The sequence below is a fragment of the Salmo salar genome, chromosome 28 (assembly GCF_965601325.2).
Source record: "Salmo salar chromosome 28, fSalSal1, whole genome shotgun sequence".
Taxonomy (NCBI): Eukaryota; Metazoa; Chordata; class Actinopteri; order Salmoniformes; family Salmonidae; genus Salmo; species Salmo salar.
Window position 1 is genome coordinate 7,170,389 of NC_138318.1, and position 19,392 is coordinate 7,189,780.

The window sequence follows — 19,392 nt, forward strand, 5'->3', positions numbered from 1 at the left end:
TACCTTTCTGTGATTGTTTTCAATTAAAATGAAAACAGCAAAAATTTTGCAAGGACTATCTGGGAGTGGGGAGGAGAAAAATAAAACATTTGCTGTTATTGACCAATAGGTTAGGACATCTTATTGGTCTATTAACCAGTTTACGCCATGGAAGGTAAAAACTAAATCCCACCAAAACAGGCTGAAATTGCAGGTGATTTTCAAACAGCTCTTACACTAAAAGGGCATTATATGCAGCTTACCTTTCTATCTGATAGGTTATGTTAGAGTTTTACACATCCTCTTCCAATCATAATGTGAGGAGATCAAAATAATTAAAAATTGTATGACAAATCTACTCATTTTAAAATGTTGATTACTTCTCTTTGCCATTATCATTCACCTGATGATAAGACAAGACGTGAAAAGCGTTTATTTTTTTTTGCTAACGTATGATGGGGTCCTGGGTCGCTGGTTTGCCTTGGTACCTGGGAAAGAAAATGTTGAAGACCCCTGACATATACTATGCTATTATATTCGGTTCTGTTATGTAAACTATTATCATTATGGGATCTTGCAGACATTGATTTAGCTTTGGTCTAACTTTATTAAACGAGCACCATTCGTCTGAGTAGCCTGCTCTCTACGCGTAAAGTAGTTTATGATTGTACAATGGGGGAGATTTGTGGGCTTGACTCTCGTTGGCTGAACGCTCCAAAGCGTCACCGTCTGTCACTGCTAAAGCAGTAGGCTATCCCCTGGTCTCTCTAGTAGTATTAAACAAGTGTGGAGCTATAAGCTGTGAAGTGTGCCTGTCATTCGATGTACCTTTTTTAAACACTTAACTCCAATCTACATTACAGTAAAAGGATAACACTAATCAAGCGCATCCCGGAATTGCACTGCAGATCAAACTGTGGACGACTTTTCTCACATTTTGTCACATTCAAATACTAAAGAAAGACCTTACTTGATGGAATAACGCGTTTTGCATAGACAATATGGCAAATATGTTATTACATCTGGTGCATTTGTTATTATTTTTAAATTCCAGTATCGGGGAAGTTTCATCCGTGGAGCCATCCGACATGACGCAGCACGACAGCAATATCGAACAGGCTACGGATCACTCTTCCGCGCGCGAAACCGCATCGCGGGACATGGTCTCAATCAATATGTTCAAACTCTATGAAAAGTACAGTAAGGAGCCTCACCGCCATCGAGACGGAAATACCGTGAGAAGTTTTAAAGCTATTCCAGGTGAGTGTTCTCCTACATGTTTATATTTTACTGCATGATACTATAATATCACACCTAATAGGAACGTGGTGGGATGTTGACAGCTGTAGGAGGGGGACTTTGAACGCAGCAGCTAGAGTAGCCTTGGAACCATACAAATGACAAACATAATTTTGCAAGAGCAACAAATTAATAATAATTAAGTTGGGCTATTGTATGTGTTTTATATAAGCACCCCCATGCCCTATCACCGTTTTGGTATAGTCTACTGTTAATATTCATGAGATGTTAGACAAGAGCCTATTATGACAGTCACTCAGACACTATTAAAGGCACATGGAAAACTCTATTCCATGCTCTCCTAAGCATTTCCATACGGCTGAGACCTATTCAGGGGCAATTTTTATCTTTCAAACAGTAGTGGGAGTCAAGGGATGACATTAAGTGTATTGTTTATGGTAGTCGAAATAGTGTGCATTGCAATCAGTGTAATCATGCCATAATGATTGCACTGTAGCCTATTGTATGTGAGGATATTTCACCCACGGATAATCATTCGTGGCTTTTATGACATTGTGGTTGCAGAAAAGCTGTTGAAAGCATGTTGAAAAAGAACGTGTAGAATTCAAAATGCTGTCGACACACATGATCACGTCTTTCTTTTCTTTGCAGGAGTCTCCGCGGACAGTGTGTGGTTCCATTTCAACCTGTCAACCATCCAGGAGTCGGAGGTCATCCTGTCCGCCACATTCCACTTCCTGGACCAGCGTCCCCGCCACCGGCCCTGGATCTGCCGGCGCTCCAGAAACGCTTCCTGTCGCATCCAGCACCTCCAGCAGCTTCCCCCGTCCCAGCTCCTCTTCCGAGGAACGTCCCCGAACTCTGCCTTTGCCTCCCCGCTGGGCAACGTCACCCTGCCCCCTCCCAGGAGAGGGTCCTGGCAGACAAGGGAAGTCTCCGCTGTAGTCAGAGAGGCCCGCGTCCTGGGAGAGCTCCTCGTCTCTGCAGAGTTTGACTTTGGGGTGAGGCCCCAGAGGAACCAGGAGCGCCTCTCTCCAGCCAGCCTACCATACGTCCTGGTGTACGCCAACGACATGTCCATATCTGAGCCCAACAGCGTGGCCATGACCTTGCAGAGGTACGGGCCTTTCCCTTCAGGCGAGGAGCCCACCCGGTCCCCCAATGCATCTCCTCCAGCCTCCAGGCTGAAAAGAGAAGCAGTGTCCCCCCTGGACCAAATACAGAACAATGACCTGCCTGAAGTCCAGTTTCACACCCTGAAGAACCATGAACTATGGGAGAGCACTTATTTTTCTCCCAAGATTAAGCCCTCAATGAAAGATGGGCGAAAGCAAGGCCAGGACAGCAGTGAGGGCTTGAATAAGCCCCAGGTGCTGAGCTTTGATGAGAGGACCATGAAGAAGGCTCGCAGGAGACAGTGGAGTGAGCCCAGGGTCTGCGCCCGACGCTACCTGAGAGTGGACTTTGCAGACATCGGCTGGAGCGAGTGGGTGTTAGCCCCGAAAGCCTTTGATGCCTACTACTGTGCCGGCACCTGCAGATTTCCTATTCCTAAGGTAAGTTAGCGTAGTGTTTTACTTCAGTGTGTCGTGTAGTATTTATTTAGTCAATAGAATGTTCCATTGTCTTGAAAATATGCTTGAAATTGATTTAATTCATCTACGGGGTATGCTGTATTAAATACCTGCCTGACAAATGTGATGTCATCCTCATATTTCCTTGTGAAAGAGAATCCCTCTCAACTCCAGCTTCTTTCCTGGCTCCCAGGTTATCCGGCCCTCGAACCACGCCACCATCCAGAGCATTGTGAGGGCGGTGGGAATCGTTCCCGGCATTCCGGAGCCCTGCTGTGTTCCGGACAGGATGAGCTCTCTGAGTGTTCTCTTCCTGGACCCCAGCCGGAACATGGTGCTGAAGGTTTACCCCAACATGTCTGTGGAGACCTGTGGCTGCCGGTAGAACCACCCGGGAAAGAGCCTCAATGCATAATGCATAAAACAGATTACAATGAATCAGACAGAGTGGAGCAGGAGAGACATTCAGTCAATAGAGTAAAAAAAGAAAGACATCTTTGGATGAGACTACAATGGATGAACTCACCACGGAGGGAGATATGGATTATAGATAAGGGTTTACGGGTGGTGGGATGCAGAGAACGCTACGTCTGACCCTCAGATGAGTGTGATTCACACAGAATTTTCTTTGTCATTCAGCAGCTCAACTGTAGGTGAATTGGGGACTGTGTGACTAACTGTCAGTTCCAAGCCTTCAGCCATCCAGAGCTGGCTCTTGATCTATACCCAGACCCCAGAGTAACTCAAATACTGGACCCTATTGCCATATACTGCACTTAGACTATTGGACTCAAGACTTCATACGGCACCAGACTCAAAAGCTCAACCTCTGTAAATAATCTTGTAACTAATACAACTAAATGGGACTTTTTTGTAAATAATTGATGGAATCTTAAACTATGCTTTGCCTGTCGTTTATGTAGTGTTCACTAGTTGTTTGAAATAATCTGCTAAAATAAATGGTTAATGCATGAGAGATTGTACTATTTTAATAAATAATTCCATATCGTTTTCTGACTGTATGCATACTGTGGTCATCTTATAGGTACTCACTGTGGAATATCAAATGAAATGTTTGCATTAGTTTGAATTAGGGATCCGCAGTCATCATTTTCAAAGAAAAGGGAGATACGCAGCACATTGCTGCCACCTGCTGTTTTGAAATAGAAAAATAGTTACAAAATTGCCATTTGAAGATGTGGACCTGAGATTAATTGTTTTGATGTTATTGATGAAACAATCCATCACTAGTGCACACTTATTACAGCCAACATTTTCAACATCATACTGTATGTACAGTTGATTCATGTCAAACTACCACAAAGGTCTTTGAGAATATTGTGCTATGTAACTTCTATTTCCCCATTACAGTTTTTCTCAATCGCTTTGGCTCATTTTTTGAAACCGTCTTAACATTCTCTAAACTGTAAGTGCAATTGTCACAACTGTTTTATGGGACGTCACAACTCTATTGCATGTCTGCAAAATGTAGTAACTCCCCCGAAACATTTAATTCATGCTTCAAAACCTAATTACTGTGTCAGTGAATTTGCCAATGCCACCAAAATGAGAAAAAAAAATGTTGTCATCGTGTGAGCCGTACTGGTCAAAATGTTTAGATGTTTTTTCACCATGACAGTCAACCCTGGAAATGTTTGTTATATACACGTTTCAGTTTTGCTCTACTTTTTTTGTAGACACTGACTGCTTACTATAATACACAATAATGTCAGTTTTGTCTAGCTGAATGCTATTGTGTATCACACTGAGCTTTTTAGATACCGATTTCAACAGTAGAAAAAAGTTTACTGGGAAAGGTCAATACTGTACAATACTGTAGTACAGAGAAAAAGGATATGCACATTTGTATGTATACAGTACATTTATTTTTGTAGCAATGTGTTACATGTAAACCGAAAATCCCATTTGCATGTCCATTTTTACATATTTCTGACATGTAAAGTCATACATAGTGAACAGAAAATTTGACACAAAATGATATCCGTGCAACAAAAAAAAAGTACAATCCGCAACAACAATGAAAAAACCTGCGGTAGTTTCTGTAAAAAAAAAACAATCAATTGTACCTCCTCACGGTACGTAACACTACAAGTTCCCATCTTCTTGGTGGACATCCTGTCACTCTTGTTGGTCTGGCAGGTAATTTTCCAATTTAGCAGACATCACAAACATTCCATGTCATAGATATTTATGGAATATACTTGTATGTCTGACAGATTTTGATAATTCGATGGATCATTTTGCATGTGACGGCTCACACGATGAAAGAATGCTTAGAAGTTGTGAAGAGTATGACAGTTTCACTGAGAATCAACTCGTCAGTTTTGATCAGCCATGTGCATGTAGTTATTGTGCAAACTGTAGACAATTGTATTTACTCTTTTGCACACGTGCCAAAACACGTGCAATTTGCTTAAATGAAAAGGAAATTCAAATCTGGTGTGAACAAGAAACTAATTGTTCAGAGATTTGAACTTATTGTTTTGAAAAAAATAATTCTCGTTTGAGAATTGAGCCAAAGCGATTGAGAAAAACTGTAACTGAATTGTGAAAATGTCCGTTTTTTATCGTTTGTGCTTAAATTGCCAAAATATTGCCTAGATTGACTGTAAACTTAAATGGAAATAAACTGAATAGAACATAAGGTATAGTTTGTATTATGAAAAACATGGAAGATTGTGTGGGGTTGTAATCAATAGTAGTCAATAGGCTAATATTAGAATGAATGGCTGCTCCAGGAATGTTTAGGAGATAGGAATGTGTTACTCATTTCAGACAGGTTAAGAAAGTCCCTTCATTTCCAATGCATTGGAAAATGTATATCAGAGGATATTTCAATGGTCTTTACCCTGTTTTTTGGGAGGGGTGGGAGGAGTGCCCTGACTCAGGCCAACATCCTCAGATACATTTGCCTCTGATGTACCCCCCACGACGACACTGGATCCTAGCCACTGTATGACATACTGGTAATGAAGAAGCTGTTCTACCCAACATAGAACGATGCAGCTTGATTCATTCAGTGCTACCAATTTAACCTGTAACTAAAATTGAAAAGTACATGTGTTACTGTTTTCTCTGTTGAACAAGTATGATATCTATATTGCTTATGTATCTGAAAGATAAACAAGTCTTACTATGTACAGGGTTGGGTAGGTTACTTTCTAAATGTAATCCGTTACAATTACTAGTTACTGGTCCAAAATTGTAATCGGTAATATAACTTTGGGATTACCCAACCTCAGTAACATAATCAGATTACTTTTAGATTACTTTCCCCTTAAGAGGCATTATAATAAGACAAAAAGGATCCATCAAATTAATTTGGTGTATCATTATAGTGGTTTCTGACTTGTGCCTAGACTCGCTCAGATGGAGCAAACTTAAACTTGCACCTTTTTTCATTGCTGAAATCATTGAAAACAGAAAGGTGTCATCAATTATTTGTATTGCAAACATCCTTTCTAAATTCAGTAGTAATCCAAGAAGCAATAATCTAGTTTTTCAAAAGTATCTGTAATCTGATTACAATATTTTAGCTGGTAATGTAATTCATTAAAGTTGCAATTTTTTTAATATTCAGATTACATGTGAATCAGTTACTCCCCAACCCTGATATGTATTTCACTGCCTTTCCGAACATATACATTTTGATTTCCGTTGGCCTGAGCTTTGACCCGCATGTGGGAAGCAAGAGGGAAGAATTTAGTAAAGTGTTTGTCAGTAGCCTCACAATGTCCAGCGTCTCTCTCATTATCACAGCGTGTCTGTAAATGTTTACAGAATCTTCATTAACTTCAAGCCCTCTAACGATAACAAAGCCTAAAACAAGACATCAATGGTCGAGATAAGAATGGCCGTGCTACTATTTTGGTTGACATGAGGCTACTGTTTACTCTAGAGCATGGGAGCGGACCCCCAGAACTATAGCCCTAGCATAGAAGAATCTCAATTTCAACAGATTGTCACCCAAAGTCAGTTTTAAATACACAGTGGGAACTGGGAAGGTAAAGCGTGTCGATTGGGAAGGATCTGATCTGAAGATGCAGTGCTCAAGGCGTTTCTTCTTCCAGATGTGTCTGAGTTTGCTGGTGTCCACGGGCTCCTGTCGGTGCAAACCACTGAACGATGTCCTCCAAAGTGAAGATCGCGGGGGCTTCTCTGAGACTTCCGAGCAGGACCTGGTCGAAGAGGAGGACAGGTTACACAGCTTTCTGGGAACCATGAAGGAAGAGTTTCTGAGGAAACTCAATTTATCCGATGTCCCACATGAGCAAAGCAAGGTATACCCGCCGCCGTTCATGATTGAACTGTACAACAAGTATGCCTCCGACACGTCCTCAATGCCTCGTTCTGATGTCATTCGCAGCTTCACCGTTCAAGGTATGTACATTGGCAAGTCAAACATGAATTTGGGGGATTTTATCAATGATCACAACATTTTCATACATAGACACTGTATTATGTATGCTTATTAAGCCTGTGTGCCTCTGAGGCTTTTGATACAAATAAGTGATATGAAATATAAAACTATGCTTGCCTTTTGCCTATTTTTGCAGATGTCAGTCACTCTGAAAAAAATGGCACCAAGTCAAAACACAGACTTCTGTTCAATGTAACTGTCCCAAATCACGAAGAGGTCACCATGGCGGAACTCAGGCTGTTCACCCTGCTGGATAATAGGACAACCTCAACCTCTACCAATGGGATCGTGGCTTCCATAAAGGTCTATGAAGTGGAGTATAAAGGAAACAAGGCCATTGCCCACCTTGTGGATGGGAAAGAGGTCATTGGTACCCATCACTCTTGGGAAACTTTTGATGTGACCACTGCCATCCAGAGTTGGGTCAAGTCGGACCGCGGGGCCAGTGAGTTTGAAGTGGTGGTCGACAGGTGGGACTGTAGGCCTTTCAAAGGTGGAGGTTTGGACGTGAGCGTGGGTGTGGGTGTGAGGGATAACACGGCAGCTGCTTTGATCGTCTTCTCTGATGACCTGGGGAGCAGGAAGAGAGAGGCCAAGAAGGAGCTGAGGGAGATGATAGTTCATGAGGAAGAGACACTCTTCACACGGAGCGACTGGCAAGGGAGCGACTACAATGAGATCCCCTTGGACTTACACCCCAGGCGGAAGAGGCAGGCGGACACCAACTACTGCCGACGGACCTCCATGCGAGTCAACTTCAAAGATATCGGCTGGGACCAGTGGATCGTAGCGCCCCCTGAGTATGACGCCTTTGAGTGTAGAGGGGTGTGTTACTACCCCCTTACTGACGACATGACCCCTTCCAAACACGCTCTCATCCAAACCCTGGTCAATCTCAAGAACCCCAAAAAAGCCAACATGGCGTGTTGTGTTCCCACAAAACTGGACCCCATCACGGTCATGTACCAGGAGAATGGTGTCATCACTATACGACACCCGTACGAGGAGATGAAGGTGGCAGAGTGTGGATGTAGGTAGTGAGTGGTAACAGCCATGGTGGTCCCCTTTAACCCTTACTGTAAATCTGTACAGTTCTGTTGTAAGGATGCATTTTTGTTCTTTTATTGAGTATATGTTCAGCAAATGCACAGTCTTTCTAGAATAGCAATAAAGCCTATGATACAATATTTATAAATTATTTATGAGCGTTATCATTATTATTATTAGGGTTTTAGAAAATAAAATAGATCATAAATTGGATCTACAGATGTAGGATCTTAATTAGGTGCGCATGCAAAACAATACACAACTCTAGATTTCTTACATACTCACATTGTTATTATTATTTAATTTATTCTGTTCTCTCTAGCGCTTAAACGACTTAAGCTATTAACACGAAACCAACGTCCCAATGTGCAGACTGCCCCAACAGACTGCCCTATTAGCATAAAATAACTCACCAACAGTAACTCTTGAAACGTTCAAGTTGGAGACACCAAACCAACTTTCACATTTCCAGACTATTCTAATTTCAGATTCTTTAAAACTTTAATCAACTAGAATGATAAACATTTGCATAAATTAGCATAAAATAACTCACCAACAGTAACTCTTGAACAGTAAAAGTTAGAGACACTAAACCAACCGTCACATGTTCAGGCTTTTGTAACTTCACATTCTTTCGTAATCAACTATAACTATATAAATGTGCATTCATTTGCATAAAATAACTCACCAACAGTAACTCTTGAACCGTTCAAGCTAGAGACACCAAACCAACTTTCTCATGTTCAGTCTATCCTAACTTTAAATTCTGAAAATCTTGTATCAACAATAAATATAAAAATGTGCATAACATAACCAACCAACAGTAACTCTTCAGACATTCAAGCTAGAGACACTAAACCTACTTTCACATTTTCAGGCTATCCTAACTTCTAATTCTTGAACACATGTTAATTATAATCCACATAATAATTCACATTTCTTGTTGCCGCAGGATTATTTTCCTGCTGTAGCAAACTGGCTCAAATTAAGATCCTACATCTGTATTAAGTCTGTGTGCATCTATAGTTTGATATCTATAACAAAATGATCATGATATCTAAAGAGTTTGTACATAGTGTTGTTTATTTATCAGTTGGCTATATCTTGCTCTACAAGTTTTATGGTATTAGATTTTTAAAGTATTTTTATAGCAGGGCATTTCTGATTATGACTTCTAAATTATTGCTTTGAATTAAATATGGATTGTTCTCATTAGTTTCATATTAGAGTCAGAGATTGTGGATTATAGGTAAAGGTTGGCACTATTACATAACAGTGCATTTCTGTGCTGCAGTTGTACTACTATATGAATATTCAATGTGCATTTATGAAGTTCAACTTTTGGGGAAGTTCTTCATTGAATAATGTGTATAGAGCGCACTCTACAGGTGAACAATAAACAGTTGTCTCAACAAATTCATAAAACTTAAAACTGAGTATATTTTTTTAACTGTGTATTCATTTGAATGTATAATTGTTCTATAAAGTAAGGAATTGGTTTGAATGTATTATTTATTTCTTATATATCTTACTCCTTCGTTCTGCCCCTGAACAAGGCAGTTAACCCACTGTTCCTAGGCCGCCATTGAAAATAAGAATTTGTTCTTAACTGACTTGCCTATTTAAATAAAGGTCAAATAAAATAAAAAATAAAATTCATTTTCTGTTCTTTTGAATATCTTTGTCATTATTAAATGCAAATACTGCACACACGTCTTAGTATTCAGTACATGTTGATCGCAACTTATCAAAACCAGACCATATTTCAGTTGTGAACAGGTCACACATTAGTCAATACCATAGTGGTAGATAAAGGACTCCAGTGCCCAAAAGTCAGTTTTAGCATGGGCAGCGTCATTGAGGACTTCCACCATTTTGAAGTAGTCAACTGTGTGGGACTTCCTATGGGTTAAGGAAGGATCACATAATTCCATCCAGGTCACCAGGAGGGATCAGCCAATGAATTATACTCGTGAGCAAACATTCCATAACTGCAGGTGGCAGTAAAGCGTCAACCTTGGCTTTATAGTTGTTCAAACAACACACTCCAGGTGGCATTATGCACCCATCGTAGAAAAAGAAAATGGACTACTTCAAAATGGTGCTGCCCGTGATCTTACAAACGCCATAATGGGAAACACACAATGATGCGATGTCTATCTGTGGTCAATGCACATCAATGTATTCTAATCAGAGGTGATGGGTCCCCTCCTAATGAAGCTAATGTTTGTCAGGAGGGGATGAAAAAGTCTAGATGTAGACACTTACATCACCGCTTCACAATAAAAACAAATATAGCCCAGTCTTAATATACCACCTTTCCATTAAAACACTACGTGACGTCTGATTTTAGCCTAATTAACTGAGACCACAATTGCCTAAATGAGTTCCTCCCCCTGATGACCTCCCCTCTATCCATATTAGTGCCAAACATGCCCTCTTAAATGACGCAGTGAGCAATGCACGGAGAGTGGAGTCTTAAAATGAGATTCTAGGTCCTGATTGGTCACAAAGAATCACCAGACGGGCTTATGTAAGACTGGGTATTAGAAGTTAAAGTGAGATTAACGGTACATACTGTGCTGCAGCATTAGATGATATGTAGTTGTGTAATTATGTGTTGTAAAAATTCCCAGTGTTGTAAGGCTTGTATTAGCATGCCTTTAAATTTCCGTTTTAAACTCACTCAACCTTAAATGATATTCCAACATAAATGAACACAGTGGAAATGTCATTAAAATCAGTGAGTAAAAAATGGAAATGGTGAATATATACTGTAAGTATTTTCAAACTAATGGTAGTCCATGTTCATGTTTATAATCACTTCTGCTAAATCTTTGGTTTTCATCCTAAATCCCGTGTTCAAGGCAGTTTATCACATGTACACAAACTGTGTAATCATCTCATCCACTCGCCCCAGACATGACCTCATAAAGCCTGAACCTTATCTCCACCTGGCCGAACCACACTAACTTATTACTGACTGTGAGTTTCACATGGGGCTTTCATACTAATCAGGTAGTATTTTACCTCTATAATCTTCTCTAATCTATTTTCTCTATCTCATCCTTTTTTTTCAAGAAAATTTGTATTTCATGGTAGAGAATATCATAGAAATTCTCATAAAGAATATGGGATGCAAAGGTTTTTTTATTTGATTTGATGCCTAAAACTAAATACATCCAGACAGAAGCCTCTTTCTTTACAGTGATACAACAAATGAAATACAGTAAAAGTAGAAAAGGTACTGGCATACCCAAATACCTACATTATAATACCTTTGATGTAACATCTCCAATTTGAGAATTTTTTGTCTGTGTTTGTCTGGCGGATGCACCGCAGATAATACGATTAAAGGTTTATTGAGAACAGAAGCCTCTTATGTCGTTGTTGTTGTCCGAAACCTGCCGATGAAAACATTCTCTCCTGACAAAGGACCGTCCCTCTGAATGAATGGACCAAAAAGCAGGATAACGCAGATCAAATATAACATTCTCCACAATAATGGCAGTAGGTCGGTTCTCACAAGCGTTGCTGGTGCTTTTTTGCCATGTTCTCTACTCCAGCTCTTCTTTCCAGCCAGCTCTGGTACTGGATATGGCAAAAATTCTCCTTGACAACTACTGCTTCCCTGAGAATCTAGTCGGGATGCAGGAGGCCATTCAGCAAGCCATCAACAGCGGAGAAATCCTCAAAATATCTGACCGCAAGACCTTGGCATCTGTGCTGACGGCTGGCGTGCAGGGTGCGCTCAATGACCCTCGGCTGACTGTGTCCTTCGAGCCAAACTTTGTCCCAGTGATGCCGCCTGCTCTCCCATCTCTTCCCACGGAGCAGCTCATCCGGCTGGTCAGAAACTCCGTGAAGCTGGAGTTCCTTGAGAACAATGTCGGCTACCTGAGGATCGACCGGATTATAGGGGAGGAGACCGCAGCCAAGCTTGGCCCGCTGCTCCGGGAGAACATCTGGACCAAGGTCACCCACGCCTCCTCGTTAATCTTTGATCTGCGCTACAGCACAGCTGGGGAGCTGTCCGGAGTCCCTTTCATCATCTCCTACTTCTCCGACCCAGAACCTCTGATTCACATTGACACTGTGTTTGATCGGCCCTCCAACACCACTAAGGAGCTATGGACTATGTCATCTATCATGGGAGAGAGGTATGGAAAGAGAAAAGACCTCATCGTATTAACCAGTAAGCGTACTATGGGTGCGGCTGAGGCAATCGCCTACACTCTGAAGCATTTGAACAGGGCTATAATTGTTGGAGAGAGGTCAGCCGGGGGATCAGTGAAAGTGCAGAAGATAAGAATAGGAGATTCTGGTTTCTACATCACAGTTCCTGTGGCCAGGTCAGTGAACCCAATAACAGGTCAAAGCTGGGAAGTGAGTGGAGTATCTCCCTCTGTAAATATCAATGCCAAGGAGGCTGTTTCCAATGCAAAAAATCTACTGGCTGTCAGGAGTGCCATTCCAAACGCTGTCCAGAGCGTCTCTGACATCATCAGGCAGTACTACTCATTCACAGACAGAGTACCGGCTCTCCTTCAACATCTGGAATCCACCGATTTTTTTTCTGTCATTTCAGAGGAGGACCTGGCGAATAAATTCAACAACGAACTGCAGTCTGTGTCAGAGGACCCTCGTCTGATGATCAAACTGACCCAAGATCACCCGGTTATCATTGAGGAAGACTTTGAACCTGAGAACATACCAAACGATCCAGCATTTCTCAGGAACCTGGTGGATACAGTCTTCAAAGTACGCATCTTAACTGGAAACACTGGTTATCTCCGCTTCGACAGGTTTGGAGATGTGTCAATGATGGCCAAATTAGGAGAGCAGATTGCCCAAAAAATCTGGGAGCCCCTCAAAGACACAGAGAACCTCATCATCGATCTGCGATACAACACAGGTGGGTCCTCAGCTTCCATGGGCCTCCTGCTCTCCTTCCTCCAAGACCCGTCACAACAGTTCCACTTCTTCACCATATATGACAGGATCCAGAACACCACCACTGAGTTTAACACGCTTTCCGGCCTCCCAGGCCCACCCTATGGGTCTAAACGGGGAGTATACATCCTGACTAGTTACTATACCGCTGGTGCTGGGGAGGAATTTGCTTATCTGATGCAGTCTCTGCACCGGGGCACCCTCATCGGGGAAATAACATCCGGGACCCTGATGCACTCCAAGTCCTTCCAGGTGGAAGACACAGACATTGTCATCACCGTCCCCTTCATAAACATCATAGACAACAACGGGGAGTGCTGGCTAGGTGGAGGCGTGGTCCCAGACGCCATAGTGCTTGCTGAGGAGGCCGTTGACCACACCCATGAGATCATAGAGTTTCACAGGGAGGTTCGCTCACTGGTGGAGGGGACAGGGGAGCTCCTGGAAGTACACTACGCCATCCCTGAGGTCGCCAACAAGGTCAGCAGAGTGCTGCTCATCAAATGGGCCGAGGGCTCGTATCGATCGGTGGTGGACTATGAGTCTCTGGCATCCCAACTGACAGCTGACCTCCAGGAGACATCAGGTGACCACCGGCTGCACATATTCTACTGCGACATCGAACCTGAGTCTCTGCATGACATGCCAAAAATCCCAACAGCTGAGGAGGTGGGTTACATCATTGACGCGCTGTTCAAGATCGAGGTGATGCCCGGGAACGTGGGCTACTTCAGGTTCGACATGATGGCAGACATAGAAGTGATGAGAGCCATCGGCCCTGAGCTGATTAAACTGGTGTGGAGCAAGCTGGTGAACACGGACACAATGATCATCGACATGAGATACAACACAGGTGGTTACTCCACAGCCATACCGCTCCTCTGCACCTACTTCTTCGATGCTGAGCCCCTGAGGCACCTCTACACCATCTTTGATCGCTCCACAGCCACCATGACCGAGGTCATGACCCTGCCTCAGATCCAGGGTCAGAGGTACGGCTCCACCAAGGACATCTACATCCTCACTAGTCACATGACGGGGTCGGCTGCCGAGGCGTTCACGCGGACCATGAAGGACCTTAACAGGGCGACGGTGATCGGGGAGCCGACCATCGGAGGGTCCCTGTCCAGTGCCACCTACCAGATCGGGAACAGTATCCTGTATGCCTCCATACCTAACCAGGTAGTCTTGAGTGCTGTTACTGGGAAAGTGTGGAGTGTTTCTGGGGTCGAGCCACACGTTGCTGCCCAGGCAAATGATGCTCTGAGTGTTGCACAGAGAATCATTGCAGCCAGGCTTTTAAAGCGAGATCAAGGGAAATAATGGTCATGTTATTGTTTCACTTTCGTTTAAATGTTTTCTTTGTTTGTCCTGTATTTGTGAATTATGTTTTTTGTCGTGTGTGATTTCTAACAGAAATGTTATTTATTCTAATTATTTTTCAGAAATCTGACATATCTGTGGTATAACATAACCACCCCGAAGTTTGAAAAAAAAAACAATTTTCTAAATAAGGTTGACAGAAAACCGGAATACATTTTGGTTCTCTTATTGAAAGTCTTTAAATAGTAGATTGCACATAAGTAATCCTTAAGGCACCTTATGAAAGATTTATTTTTGGACATGATTAGAAAATAATTTAATAAACAGATCCTTGACTGTTGCAGGTCTGGGATGAAATTAGTTGCCTTCGAGGAATTTTACCAAAATCCCTGTGCGTCATTTTGTATGAGAAATGTACAAATAAATCCTCTTGTTCATATTTCATGAATATCTAAATGTCTTCTCTTTTTTTTATCTCCCCGGGCTACAGTTGTGTTGGCCTAAATATGTGTGAGGAGAAAGGGTTAATATTTCATTTCATTTCATTATACTATCATCATGTATTTCATTTGATTAATGCAAATACTTTATACTTTCTATATGAATCTGTTAATGCATTTCTTATTTGTCCTTTTTGTCATTTGTCAAGTCATGTAATTTGTCATGTTGCGAGTAAAACATCATATTGCCATAAGGTGGAAGACTCTTCATGCCAGTCAGTAGAGGGAGCATTACTCATACAAACTTGTAGTGAACTGCTGTACTCAGTTCTCCTACTGTGTAATAGCATCAATGATATCCATATCAACTGATTGTGAATAGTGTCATGACCAAATAGAGGCCATATAGCTTCAGAAGAGGAACACCCATGATCTATTTTATACTGGTGTAGTAGGTTGAATCTAACTATATGGCAAATGTTATTGCTTGCTGGTAAGTTTTATTCCATTTCAAATCAACACTTGTTGAATAAACTGTTGAATAAACCTGTGAGTTATTATTACCCGTGACGGAACTATTTAGAGTTCAATGTGATATTTACAGACCATAATGCTTAGGGTCAGCCAACGGCACATTAAGAGAGAGGAGGGGGTGGATGGCTTGACTATTTCAAATTCTATGTTCTTAATAATAAGTTCTATGTTCTAAGTATAATGCTGATTGATCATGTGCAGCACGAGTGAGAGATTATAAGCCTAAATATGGCATAAGGACCTTTTGTGAAAATATACTGTTCCAGGTAACATTACACTTCACATCAACTAGCTGACCAACAGAAGGCCTGATTTTAAGGTAGAAACAAAATAATAATTAATTTAGAAAACAATTATCTATTTAATTAACCTTATTCATCAAATGAAAAATATGCACAAATGTATAACACATTCAGTGATGTGAATATTTCCACCAAGCATAATCTCAACTGATATTTGTGTCAAGTTAAACCTTACCTCACACGCATAGCAACAAATATATATATCTATATCTTGGGCAATATGTTGCGCCTAGATTGTTGGCCTGTTATTGTCTTACCAAAGCATTCAAGATAATAAGATTAAAGGTTTATTGTGAGGAAAATCCTCTTATGTGTGTGTTAACAGAAACCTTTCAGGAAAAAGGTCTCATTTGACCAAGGACCACTTTGCAGACGGACGTTCCACCGCAGAGTGGCTACTACTGTGGTTTACTGCTATCTAGAAACCTCACCAAGATGGCAACGTCTCTCCTCTTGTTGGCATCGGTGCTGGTCCTCAGCAATGTTGCTGTACACAGCGCTTTCCCACCCGACCTGATTGTCAGCATGGCTAAAATTCTCCTGGACAACTACTGCTCCCCGGAGAAACTGACTGGCATGCAGGAGGCCATTGACGCTGCGAGCAGCAACACAGAGATCCTCAGCATTCCCGACCCTGACACTCTCGCCTCCATCCTGACCGGTGGGATCCAGAGCACCATCAATGACACCCGGCTGGTCATCTCCCATGAGCCCAACTACGTCCCAGCGGTGGCCCCTGCCTTGCCACCCCTGCCCCCAGACCAGCTCATCGGTGTGCTCCAGAGCTCCATTAAGCTGGAGGTCCTGGAGGGCAACATCGGCTACCTAAGGATCGACCACATCATCGGGGAGGAGATTGCCGACAAGATCGGCACCCTCCTCCTGGAGCTGGTCTGGAACAAGATCCTGCCCACGTCCGCTCTGATCTTTGACCTTCGCTACACAGGCAGCGGGGATCTGTCGGGCATTCCATACATTGTGTCTTATTTCACTGATGCCGAACCTCTGATTCACATCGACAGTGTGTACGACCGTCCCACCGACACCACCACCGAGATGTGGTCCATGCCCACACTGCTGGGAGAGAGGTACGGAACAAAGAAGGCTCTTGTCATCCTGACCAGTGCAAACACCAAGGGAATTGCAGAGGACGTCGCCTATTGTCTGAAGAACCTTAAGAGGGCCACCATCGTCGGGGAGAAAACTGCTGGCGGGTCCATGAAAATCGAAAAGATCAAGGTTGGGGACACCGACTTCTATGTCACAGTGCCCTCGGCTAAGTCCATCAACCCCATCACAGGGAAGTCCTGGGAGGTCGCCGGCGTGATGCCCGATGTTGAGGTCGATGCTGAAGATGCCCTGGCCGCTGCCATTAAGATCATTAACCTCCGTGCCGAGGTCCCTGCCATTCTTGAGGCTACTGGCGCTCTGGTGGCCGACAACTACGCCTTTGAGAATGTTGGAGCGGACGTTGCGGAGAAGCTGGCGGCAATGAGCGGTGACTACAACTTGATATCTTCAAAGATGGAGCTGGAGGCAAAACTCTCCGCTGACCTCATGACACTGTCCGGAGACAAATGCCTGAAGACCACCCACAACATCCCAGCCCTGCCACCAATGGTAAGAAATGAATGTTGAATTGTAGCCTATGTAATACATTTAGCTATTGAGAATACTTTTATGTCAATCAAGATAACTTTTTTTAAATTAATATTTGCCAAAAATAATTGTCTGTTGAATTCAGTATACCTTCAATAGAATAACATTGCATATCAATTATGGGGAATATTTTTGAGACATTTATGTTGATTTCAGAACCCATCTCCAGAGATGTTTATTGAGCTGATCAAGGTCTCCTTCCACACGGATCTGTTCGAGAACAACATTGGTTACCTGCGCTTTGACATGTTTGGTGACTTCGAAGAGGTTCAGGCCATTGCCCAGATCATCGTGGAGCATGTATGGAACAAAGTTGTTAACACTGATGCTCTGATTGTTGATCTCAGGTAGGACTTCTCTTCATAGTGTTAATCAAAGCTCAAATTATGAGCATAGCAACTACCGGAAACATATTTATGTTCACTAAAATGAACAGAGTTAGAGAGTGGCTTACCATTTAGTTGGGGTAAATTGGGACAGTTGAACCATATGGAAAGGTTATATTTCCTAAATGTTAATTTTACATATTGAATGAGTTCGAAAAATTGTTTTTGCAGGAACAACGTGGGCGGACCCACCACTGCCATTGCAGGCTTCTGCTCCTACTTCTTTGATGCAGACAAGCAGGTCTTGCTGGACAAACTGTACGACAGACCCTCTGGCACCACTAAGGAGCTGTGGTCTCTGCCTGAGCTCACTGGTAATAAACTTCCCAGTTTCATGATGTGTAGGCTACTGTATAATGAGTTTATCAATTTGGATAAAGCAGAATAAAATTGTGGGCTGTCAGCAGAATAAAAGATGTCAGGGATAAAAATGACTCGTCTTCTTTCTCAGGTGCAAGGTACGGCACCAAGAAGAGCCTGATCATCCTGACCAGCGGGGCCACGGCCGGCGCTGCCGAGGAGTTCGTCTACATCATGAAGAAGCATGGCCGGGCCATGATTGTGGGCGAGACCACCAACGGCGCCTCCCACCCCCCTGAGACCTTCCGTGTGGGCGAGAGTGAAGTGTTCCTGAGCATCCCCACCACCCATTCAGACACAACCCAGGGCCCCGCCTGGGAGGGGGCTGGGGTTGCCCCTCACATCCCTGTGCCAGCCGACGCAGCCTTGGACACTGCCAAGGGCATCCTCAACAAGCACTTTGCCGGCGCAAAGAAGTGAACTCCCTGACCGGGGAAGTTGGCAGCCAAAGGGGTTTAAGATCTTATGTTCTCAGAGGAACGAAGTATTTAGGGTACAGATCAATGCACTTCATTGACCAAGTCTAGGGAGCCAGCCTCTGCACCTAAGCCTTCTTATCGTAGCCTGTTGTAGTGTTTCGCATTTTTCAAGAATATGTGAGAGATTATGAACAAGATTGTGATGGTTTTTACTTATACTTTTTACTTACGAAAACTACTGTGATTGTAGAAGGATTTAAGAAATGCTATAGTGAAATGTGACTCTTAAGGAAGTGGTTCATAAACTACGAATGTGTTTGTGTTACTGATCCACTAGCCCTTGGCCTTGGGGCTAAGATTTGTCAAAGCAACTTCTATTTTTGTCTGTCCAAAATAACGTGAATTGTAAATTGCGCATGAACATGAAAGCTGAAACTAGTTTAAAAAGGTGCATTGAATCAAATTCTGAAACATATTTGCTTTTCCTCTGATATTCTTATATATTTTCGAGTATCATTTTTAGGACCTTTACAAACAAATTGTTCTGTCTGTTGGGGGTGCATTCTCAAATTTGATTCAGGGTCTTTTTGCTGTGTATGGGAAGAAGTGTTGTGTCCATACATAGTGACTTGCCATGTGAGGCAATTTGGGTTGCATAAATGCCAACGGTGGGACACAATAAAGGCATTGAGAACACAAGAATAAGTATATATGT

The 19,392-nt window shown here is 42.6% G+C and overlaps 3 protein-coding genes across 3 annotated transcripts; all 3 read left to right on the forward strand.

Annotated features, from left to right (window-relative positions):
- Positions 1 to 743: 743 nt before the first annotated feature.
- On the forward strand, positions 744 to 5,478 carry LOC106589349 (growth/differentiation factor 10). The gene is made up of 3 exons (XM_014179194.3): positions 744 to 1,239; positions 1,891 to 2,795; positions 3,007 to 5,478. The coding sequence occupies exons 1-3, from the start codon at positions 981 to 983 to the stop codon at positions 3,196 to 3,198; spliced, it is 1,356 nt and encodes a 451-aa protein (XP_014034669.1). The 5' UTR covers positions 744 to 980; the 3' UTR covers positions 3,199 to 5,478.
- Positions 5,479 to 6,620: 1,142 nt separating this feature from the next.
- Positions 6,621 to 9,921, forward strand: LOC106589225 (growth/differentiation factor 2). Its single transcript, XM_014178942.3, has 2 exons — positions 6,621 to 7,214; positions 7,391 to 9,921. Exons 1-2 carry the CDS (start codon positions 6,875 to 6,877, stop codon positions 8,290 to 8,292), a joined length of 1,242 nt encoding a protein of 413 aa, XP_014034417.2. The 5' UTR covers positions 6,621 to 6,874; the 3' UTR covers positions 8,293 to 9,921.
- A 1,484-nt stretch (positions 9,922 to 11,405) lies between these two features.
- Positions 11,406 to 19,382, forward strand: LOC106589350 (retinol-binding protein 3). The gene is made up of 5 exons (XM_014179195.3): positions 11,406 to 14,463; positions 17,159 to 17,473; positions 17,669 to 17,859; positions 18,070 to 18,212; positions 18,350 to 19,382. The coding sequence occupies exons 1-5, from the start codon at positions 11,806 to 11,808 to the stop codon at positions 18,676 to 18,678; spliced, it is 3,636 nt and encodes a 1,211-aa protein (XP_014034670.2). The 5' UTR covers positions 11,406 to 11,805; the 3' UTR covers positions 18,679 to 19,382.
- The last annotated feature ends 10 nt before the right edge of the window (positions 19,383 to 19,392 follow it).

Coding starts and splice junctions, on each gene's coding strand:
- LOC106589350 (XM_014179195.3), top strand. CDS start 11,806: ATGGCAGTAGGTCGGTTCTCACAAGCGTTGCTGGTGCTTTTTTGCCAT. Junction 14,464..17,158: donor TGAGTGCTGTTACTGGGAAA/GTGTGGAGTGTT, acceptor ATCACAGGGAAG/TCCTGGGAGGTCGCCGGCGT. Junction 18,213..18,349: donor GTCTCTGCCTGAGCTCACTG/GTAATAAACTTC, acceptor CTTCTTTCTCAG/GTGCAAGGTACGGCACCAAG.
- LOC106589349 (XM_014179194.3), top strand. CDS start 981: ATGGCAAATATGTTATTACATCTGGTGCATTTGTTATTATTTTTAAAT. Junction 1,240..1,890: donor AAGTTTTAAAGCTATTCCAG/GTGAGTGTTCTC, acceptor TTTTCTTTGCAG/GAGTCTCCGCGGACAGTGTG. Junction 2,796..3,006: donor GCAGATTTCCTATTCCTAAG/GTAAGTTAGCGT, acceptor CCTGGCTCCCAG/GTTATCCGGCCCTCGAACCA.
- LOC106589225 (XM_014178942.3), top strand. CDS start 6,875: ATGCAGTGCTCAAGGCGTTTCTTCTTCCAGATGTGTCTGAGTTTGCTG. Junction 7,215..7,390: donor TCGCAGCTTCACCGTTCAAG/GTATGTACATTG, acceptor CTATTTTTGCAG/ATGTCAGTCACTCTGAAAAA.